We start from the raw sequence: 9,116 nt of genomic DNA, 5'->3' as shown, positions 1-9,116 counted from the left end.
GTGTACAGTGTACATTGTGTGTGTACATTGTGTGTGTACATTGTGTGTGTTATGTACACTCTGTGTGTGTGTGTGTGTTATGTACACTCTGTGTGTACATTGTGTGTGTTATGTACATTGTATGTGTTATGTATACACTCTGTGTGTGTACACTGTGTGTGTGTGTTATGTACACTCTGTGTGTACACTGTGTGTGTGTGTGTGTTATGTACACTCTGTGTGTACACTGTGTGTGTTATGTACATTGTATGTGTTATGTACACTCTGTGTGTACATTGTGTGTGTGTGTTATGTACACTCTGTGTGTACACTGTGTGTGTGTGTGTGTGTGTTATGTACACTCTGTGTGTACATTGTGTGTGTTATGTACATTGTGTGTGTTATGTACACTCTGTGTGTGTACATTGTGTGTGTTATGTACACTCTGTGTGTACACTGTGTGTGTGTGTGTTATGTACACTCTGTGTGTACATTGTGTGTGTTATGTACATTGTGTGTGTTATGTACACTCTGTGTGTGTGTACATTGTGTGTGTTATGTACATTGTATGTGTTATGTACACTCTGTGTGTACATTGTGTGTGTGTGTGTGTGTTATGTACACTCTGTGTGTACATTGTGTGTGTGTGTGTGTGTGTTATGTACACTCTGTGTGTACATTGTATGTGTTATGTACACTCTGTGTGTGTACTCGTGCATGGTTTGCCCTCCCCAAGCTTTGTGCTCCATGGGCAGCCCTGCATGGGCTTCCAGCAAAGCCACCAAGTCCATCAGCACACCCAGCCACGGGCTCCCCTGGCAGTGTGGGTGGGATGTGGAGGTGGCTTTGCCAGTGTGATGCTGATGTCGGTGTAATCCTGGAATTGTGTAGGTTGGAACAGATCTCCAAGGCCATCGAGTCCAACCCTGAGCCAGCACTGCCGTGTGCCCCACTGAGCCACGTCCATGGTGTGGCTCAGCAGAGCCTGGCTTGGTGCTGTAGTTGATACAAGGCATGAGAAGAGTCCAAAACCACCCAACAGTTTCTCTTGTCAATTATTATTTCCTATTGCATCTCCTAATTTCTGTTGTTTTGGACAAGGGCAGGGAGTGCCAGGTCTAAAGTGAATGACTTCTAACTGGCAGAGGCTTGCAGAGAAGCTCTACTTTGCCACATCTGCTGCTTCCACCTCGAAATGAAGCATGATGAAATCTTGCAGCAGTTGGGAAGCCAAGCTGGGGTTTGCTGGTGGCAAGTGTGGGATTTTTCTGTTTTTTTCCTGCTGTAAAAGGGTGTGTGGCAGCCTTTGACCAAGGACTATTGATGGAGAAATGCTATGGGGTGACAGCATCCACCTGACAGCAATGTTTATCCCCTTGCCTGAGGTTGCAAACCTGTTTGTGTTTGTGTGATATCAAATAAAAAATAAGTAAAATGGGGGCAAAAAGGTTCTTTGGCAGCCCTGGCAAGTGGCAGGGCCCCTGTTAGGTTTGGGATACACATTCTCACGTGTCCCCAGCTGATGGGATCGCTGTGGACACAGCAGAGCTGTGTTGTACTGTCAGTTGCTTGGAAAAATGAGGGGAAAAACCCAAAACTAAACAAAACAAGCAGGAAAAGCTCACCCAGGCAGGCAGCAGGGGGCTGCAGCATGGCCAAGGTTACAAGGCTGCTGCAGCCACACTTCAGCTGGGACACAGCCACGCTTTTTGGGGCATTTTGAACAATTCTAGTGCGTGAGTGGGTTGAGCCACTCGTGGCTCAGGTTGTGTTGGGAGGTTGCTGAATGAGAAGTTGGTTTCTTGGTGCCAGCCTTGCAGGTGAGGGGGCCGGGCAGGGAGAGCCTTTCCAAAGGCTCAGGGTGTTTCCAGCTGAAATCCACGAGCATCGGGAGCCACAGAGGGGCCGACATCGACTGCAGGTAGGAACGAGGCAGTTGAGCATCCTAAAACAGGTGGAGGATGGAGGGAAGGGAGGAGGATGCGCCAGAGGTCCCACTTTGTGCTGAGATTGAGCACCAGAAAAGGGGTTTGGCAAAGCAGGGACCAACCTGGAGCCACCTCCAGCAGTGTCCCCTGCCTGCTCCCAGGCCGCAGGTGTGGCAGAACTTCACGCAGCCCTGGAATTCTCCGCCTCAGACAACAGCTTCATCCTTCAGGACTTCAACTCTCCCCACGGCACCTTTGTCAACAGCTGCCAGGTCCAAAACGCGGCCGTCAGGGTGAGCCCGGGGGATATCCTGAGCTTCGGCACGGCGGGAGCGTCCTTGGAGCTGGTGCTGGATGGGGCTGCCCAGGTAGGGCTGGGGATGCCCAGGGAAGGTGCCCAGGGAAGGGTTGGATGCTCTGGACCATGGAAGGTGCCCAGGGAAGGATGTCCAGGGAAGGGTTGGATGCTGTGGCCCATGGAAGGATGTCCAGGGAAGGTGCCCAGGGAAGGGTTGGATGCTCTGGCCCACGGAAGGATGCCCAGGGAAGGTGGGTGGGTGGGTGCTGCTGCCCAGGGAAGGCTCCAGAAGCAGAAATTCGCTCCCAGCTCCTCTGAGCAATCCTCGAGGAAGGCGATGGGGGGACAAACGAAAAGCTTGAGCTCCCTCTGCTGAAGAAACTCGGGCAGTTCGGTAGGGAAAAGGAAAAGCACGGGACAGAGATGCATTAGCAAAGGTAGATCTGAAAATGTCCTTTCCCTCTATTTGCATTTCATGTTCCCTCCCAATCAATTTACTCAGAGTAAAGTTGGGGTTTAGGTCAAACCTAGAGCAATTGAAAAGTTCCAGTATTACTTTTTGTCATTTTGGCTGATGAAGAATCCAAGATGCTGCCTGGCTGGTGCTGGAGCAGTGAGAATTCCCAAAGGCAGGATGTGCACACAATCGAGCCTGTCCATGGGGTGCCTTTTCCCCACTCCAGGCTCTGTGATGCTCCTTTGGAGGGGCAGCTTTGAAGCCTGGGCTGCAGTGTCTGACAAGGGTGGGGATCGCTCCTCTGGAGTTTTGGGGGAGCAGTTGTACAGAGGAGCAGCACCCAGGGACACTGGATGGTTTTTGGGCAATCCCAGCTCCACATGAGCAAAAGCAGCAGGGTTGGGATGTGTCCCAGGAGAAGGGAAGGTGCTGAATAATCCCTGGATTAGCAGGGAGCCTGCACTGGGGCTGGGGCTCCGTTAACAGCCGGGTGTTGAAGGACCCACAGCCAGGTCCCACCAGCGCTGGCAGGTGTTTAATGCAGCCCTTGGAACTGAGACCTTGCTGGTGGCTTGTCCCCACTGTCCTGGAAGGCTCTGCTCATCAGGAGAACAGCAGGCTGTGCCCTAATTCCCGTTCTGACAGCTGATGGGAAAACAGGAGCACAGTGAGAGGCTTTGGTTTGTCTGGGAGAAACGATGGGGTAGGACCTTGTGTGAGCTGTGAAAGGAGGGCTGCTGGATCGTGTGAATGATGTGCAGAATTGGGGCAGTCAGGTGGAGAGGAAAAAGCTCAAAAAGCAGAAAACCCCAATAACTCCCTTTGTTTCAGCAAAGAGTCTGGATGCCCTGATTAAAATCTGATCCCTGGACAATGGAAATGGGGAAGGACTAAAACTGTGCTTCTGCTGAGATCTGTGCCTGGGTTTTCCACAAATTTCCACATTTCCACTGGGTTTTTCACAGTGGGTGTGAATCCAGGGCTAAAATCCTTCCTAAAATCTTGAAGATAACATGGTGTTTTCTCACCACAGATGTCCTGTCCCCCCTTGAAGCGTCGCATAGGGTGGAGCAGGCAGCTCCAGGTGGGTGCAGAGCCCAAAGCCTGGACTCCTTCATCTCCTCTGGGCCTGCCCTCGCTGCAGTGGCAGCTTCCCCCCAGCTCCCTGGGCAGGGGGACTCCCAGAGCCCCCGGCCACGAGCCCCATCTGCCTCTGCCAAGGCGACCTGCGAGTGCCCGGGGCAGGAGCACGGCCGGTGCCACCTCTCTGGACACCTTCAGCAGGAGCTCTGATGCCAAACCCAGCCAGTTGTGTCCTGGTGTCCTCACTCAGTGTTGAGTGGAGTTGATTGTGAAGCATAAATTTTGAAGAATTTAAGATATTAGAAAAGCTAAGGCCTTAATTAAAATTATTTTTTGTTAAACCTAATAAAAAATGAATCCTTTTTAAATTTAATAATGAGGCACTACTAGAATTAGGAGCTAATCATTAGCCAATAACTAATTGTTTTTCAACCTTATATTTGTTCAGCTGGGCTTGTAATGAGAAATGTAGAATCTTGTAAGGAACTTCAAGAACATAAGACAATTGCAAACCAGAAACCAACTGGAAACATGAAATTAGGAACATGGCCAGGGGTTCATTTGTCACTTTGGATTGAAAAGGTAGAAAGGTCAGAATGAGGAAGAGCCATACCCCTTCCTCCCTCCCATGACCCCTACTCATAAAAAGACCACCAACCCATTTTGAAGGACAAACTACGCATGATTAATTGCTTTTTTCCTAATTAGCATAGGAAGTGGAGAGTGGGTGGTAACTGGATTATGAATATGTATTTGTATTCAATATCTTGGAAATAAAATAAAATAAAATAAAATAAAATAAAATAAAATAAAATAAAATAAAATAAAATAAAATAAAATAAAATAAAATATGCCTGTATTCACCTGTACTCAGGGCCGTGTGAATTAAGGGGTGACCCTGCCCATCACCCCAGCGCTTCCAATAAACAATAAACATAATCCCCAACTAAAATCCCCAAACCCTAACCTTAAACTAACCCTTAACCCTAAACCCTAATCCTAACCCAAAAGCCCTCCCTTTTTCCCTACCCCACACCTGAACCCCAAACCCCAAAACTCAAACCCCAAACCCCAACCCCCAAACCTCAACCCCCAAACCCCCAAACCCTAATCCCCAAACCCCAATCCCCAAATCTCAAACCCCAATCCCCAAACCCCAAACCTCAACCCCCCAAACCCCAATCCCCAATCCCTAAACCCCGATCCCTAAACCCCGATCCCCAAACCCCGATCCCCAAACCCCAAACCTCAACCCCAAACCCCAATCCCCAACCCCACGCCCGTTTCCCAGCTGTAGAACCGCCTTTGACCACCAGGTGCCATTAGCGAGTCACTGAGCTCAATGCGCATGCGTGCTCTCCGCCGGCAGGTGACGCCATCCACTGAGCTCAGTGCGCATGCGTGCTCTCAGCCGGCAGGTGACGTCATTCACTGAGCTCAGCGCGCATGCGTGCTCTCCGCCGGCAGGTGACGCAATCCACTGAGCTCAGTGCGCATGCGTGCTCTCAGCCGGCAGGTGACGTCATTCACTGAGCTCAGCGCGCATGCGTGCTCTCCGCCGGCAGGTGACGTCATTCACTGAGCTCAGCGCGCATGCGTGCTCTCCGCCGGCAGGTGAGCGCAGCCAGCTGCGGGAAGCATTGCGCATGCGCAGTTTGTCCGGCAGGCCCTGCACTCCCCGCGCCGCTCAGCAGGCGGCGGCAGCGACTCAAAATCCCCAAATCTCCGCCTTCGGGCTCGTTCCAGAGACAGAAACAGCCGGACGCGGAGAGATCTCTGCTTCCTCGTGTACGGCACCTCTTCTGACATCTTCAAGCCACATTCAACTTATATTTGCATTCGAAAGCCCTAAAATTCTATATTCGGGATTTCTTATATTCTAAAGTCCTGTATTTGCTATAACAGATACGGGGGGTTATTTTAAAGTCAATTTTTATATAAATTACCATTGTCAATATATATAAAAATGAAGAACTCTGCAGTTTCAGTATTTGGCACACACGCACACCCTCCCTGTGGATTCTCAGACACTTTGTGGCTGTAACCTCCCTTTTTGGGAGCTGACCGCCCGCGCCCCCGCACCCATCGCTCCCCGGCGACATTGGGATGCCCCGAATGACGTCACGAACCCCGCAGACTCAAACTCCCGGCAGCCAGCGCGCGGCCCCGCTATGCACTTCCTGTCCATTACGTCATCTCTGTGCGCCGCGCGCGGGCAGTGCCGCCGCCATGGTGCAGCTCGGTGAGTGCGGCGGGCTCGGAGCGGCCCGGCCTGGCCCGGCTCGGCTCGGCTGGGCCGTGACCACCCCGCGCTTTCTCCGCAGGGAGCCGCCTCCTGAGGGGCTACCGCGGCGGCCACGTCGTCATCCGCTTCGCGCTCGGGGGCTGCACCAACCGGCCGTTCTTCCGCATCGTGGCGGCCAACAGCCGGCGCGCCCGCGACGGGAAATACCTGGAGCAGCTCGGCTGCCTTGACCCGCTGCCCAACGCGCACGGCGAGAAGGTGGCGGGGCTCAACCTGGAGCGGCTGCGGTACTGGCTGGGCTGCGGCGCGCAGCTGTCCCGGCCCGCCGAGAAGCTCCTGGGTAAGCCAGGGCGGGCACGGGGACGGGGAACGGGGGGGCCCGGTTCGCTCCCGCTCTCACCGCGTCTCACCGGGCAGGGCTGGCGGGGTTCCTGCCGCTCCACCCCATGACGGTGACCGGCGCCGAGAGGCTGCGCCGGCGACGACAGCGCGAGCAGCAGCCCGAGGCTGCCCCTGCGGACGGCTCGGCCGAGCCCGGCACCGCGCCCTGACACCGGGAGGGTCTCGGGCGGCCGGGACTGCTCTGGGACTGCACCGGGATCGCACCGGGATCGCACCGGCCCGCGGACTCCTCCTGCCCTGTCAGTGCATCTGACCCCATTAAAATGTTACCTCTACACCGTCCATCTGCTGCTTTCTCCAGAGTCTTTTCAATCAAAGTTCACTGTTGCCAAATTTAGTGGATGAAAGAGGTTTTGGTGCTGTAGTGCAGTGCAGGACCGTTCCAGAGGAATGTCCAGCGCTCCCTAGGCATGCCACAGGCTCCAGGGGCTCTGCCTGCAGCAGTGGCTTTTCCTCTGCCAGCTGCCCTTGGCCTGCTCCCCTTGTCAAGTGTTTTGACTCCTGGCTGGCATTTACTGTAACAGAGCGGTCCAGAGGTTCAGGGGAGGCCTGGCACAGACAAATGCCAATGGAAGTGCAGATGGTTTTCTGTTCACTTTCTTCACAGAGATTCTGGGCCTATTTGTTCATTTAAAAGCAAAAGAGAAATATTTCAGACTCATGTAAAAAGGGGCTGGGGAAGTGAGCTACAAGTTCTATTATTTAATCACATATTTGACCCTGTTCCAAGAGACAAGAAACCCATCAAAGTCTCTCTCCTACTTCAGATGCACCCTAAGCTCTTTGCTGCAACTCTTAGATGATTCTACAAATACCAGGGAAAGACAAGTTTCCAGTGTTGCATCTCTATAAAGCTGGTAGTGTAACCAGCCCAGCAGAGGATGAGTTGACAAAATAGTTTAAGAAAAGGGCCTGGCTTGCTCTCACAATACTGAGAATGAGTGGTTTTATTTCTGCTCATGGGTGAAAGATTAGGTGAATAAACAGCTGTTCTTGGAAGTGACTGAGGCTATGAAAAGTTGTGTTGCTTTTCTATTCCACCTCCCTTCTAAGCATTTGGTATGTTCAGCATCACATTTTCTATAAAATGGTAAGTGCACTCTGGTGCACTGGCTTCCAGGAAATTCCCCTCTAGATCTCCTTTCCTTGCTCCAAGGGGAAGGTTTGCATCAGCAGTGTTTTTCTTACCATAATCCAAAGGTACCACACAGCTTTTCCTTTCTGGAGCTTTCTCCTTTGAACACAAGGTCTGTCTGTAATGTTTCTTTTATGACACTTCTGTGGAGCCCTGGCTTTTAGCCCAATTTAAAAAATGCAAACAAACAAAACCAAAACAAACCCCACATAACACCCCAGCCTTACTTTGTTATTAAATAAAGCATCCCACGGTTATCCACAAGGCAATAAAAGAATTGTTTTCATGCCCTTTCCCATTGTAAGAGCTCTGGGGCTGCCTGCAGTGCAGGAGGGCGAGGGACTATTGGTATCACACACTAATTTTGCATAGAACAGTGGGAACAGGAGGTAAATGAAAGAAGTTCTAAGAGCAGAGTCTGGAAGTGCCTCAGCTAACTCCCTCTTCATTGTCCATGGAAGCCTATTTCTTCTTATTGACCAAATTAATAACTTTTTCTAGATGTATAAACTCTTCCATGTAGGTCAGAAGAAGTTTGTGCAGCAATGCAGAGCCTCTGGGCCACCAACCCCAGCCTGCTGTGGAAGCAGTGGGGCTCTGTGCACAGATACACAGTACTGTGTACCAGGACAGGAAAGCTCAAGCTCTAAAAAAGAATAAAAATAGGCATGCTGGCATATAAAGTATAATTTTCAGCTGCTGTGATGCTGACAGCAGATGAAGGCTGAGAACAAAGTACACTGAACATTTCTAGTACCTTGGGAACAGTGAGAGGTGCAGGGCTGGGAAAAAGAGTGTCTGAGGCCTCCTGGAATTTGGTAGAGAAAAAGAATTGTAGGTACTTGTGAGCACTGAATGCCATTTACACTTTGGACTGAACCTGCCTTTCAGAAGATCATCTGATACTTTTCTCTGGAGCCGTGAAGAGCCCCTGTTGTTTAAGGGGGCTGTGGGTAATAATGGAGTGTATAGGGATGGAGGTTTGGGGGTGTGTTGCTGTAAACACTTCACTGAATATTTCACAGCAAGAGCTTGGGAAAAGGAGCAAACATTTTCCTTTCTTGGCAGGAAGAAGCATTGTTCCAAGTCAGCTGTATTCCATCCCCTATTCCCCAAAGAGTTGTGTGGGCTGAAAAAACATAACTGTAGTAAATCAAAAATAACTGGAAAGGAATAGGCATAAAGCAGAAGCAGAGTAGGGGATCATCAGGCTGGCACACAGCAAAAGCCAGGCTTGAAGAAAGCTATGGGTGAAGCTCAAACCTCCAGCACAGTAACTCTTTACAGCACTGACAAGAATACTGTTACATTCCTCACGTTTAAGTAGCTCTAAGTAGTTTAAGCTTGGTTAGCACTGTACTCACACAACCCAAAATCTTCATTTCTGCTCTGATGCTGTGATTTCCTCTGCTGGCTGTTCCATTGGCTATTGCAACAAGATTTGTTATCCTTTTTTGAGAGAAAGCTATCCCTGGATCCTAGAAGCAAGAACAAAACAAACAAACAAGCTTATGTACATGGCTGATAATGCATCACCCCCACTGCAGACTCTCCCCAGCCTGCAGACTGCTACTCTGGGCGTATCTTGC

The 9,116-nt window shown here is 50.8% G+C and overlaps 1 protein-coding gene across 1 annotated transcript; it reads left to right on the top strand.

Moving 5' to 3' along the window:
* The first annotated feature begins 5,836 nt into the window (after positions 1-5,836).
* On the top strand, positions 5,837-6,674 carry MRPS16 (mitochondrial ribosomal protein S16). Its single transcript, XM_058855042.1, has 3 exons — positions 5,837-5,987; positions 6,070-6,330; positions 6,408-6,674. Exons 1-3 carry the CDS (start codon positions 5,852-5,854, stop codon positions 6,539-6,541), a joined length of 531 nt encoding a protein of 176 aa, XP_058711025.1. The 5' UTR covers positions 5,837-5,851; the 3' UTR covers positions 6,542-6,674.
* Positions 6,675-9,116: the final 2,442 nt, after the last annotated feature.

Source organism: Poecile atricapillus, chromosome 22 (genome assembly GCF_030490865.1).
Source record: "Poecile atricapillus isolate bPoeAtr1 chromosome 22, bPoeAtr1.hap1, whole genome shotgun sequence".
Taxonomy (NCBI): Eukaryota; Metazoa; Chordata; class Aves; order Passeriformes; family Paridae; genus Poecile; species Poecile atricapillus.
Note: the sequence above shows the minus strand (reverse complement) of the source record. Positions and strands in the feature narration are given on the sequence as shown.

What these genes read in the sequence shown, in the direction of transcription:
- MRPS16 (XM_058855042.1), top strand. Translation starts at nt 5,852, where the DNA reads ATGCCCCGAATGACGTCACGAACCCCGCAGACTCAAACTCCCGGCAGC. An exon ending in CGCCGCCATGGTGCAGCTCG is followed by an intron (nt 5,988 to 6,069) that starts GTGAGTGCGGCG and finishes CTTTCTCCGCAG; the next exon opens with GGAGCCGCCTCCTGAGGGGC. An exon ending in GCCCGCCGAGAAGCTCCTGG is followed by an intron (nt 6,331 to 6,407) that starts GTAAGCCAGGGC and finishes CTCACCGGGCAG; the next exon opens with GGCTGGCGGGGTTCCTGCCG.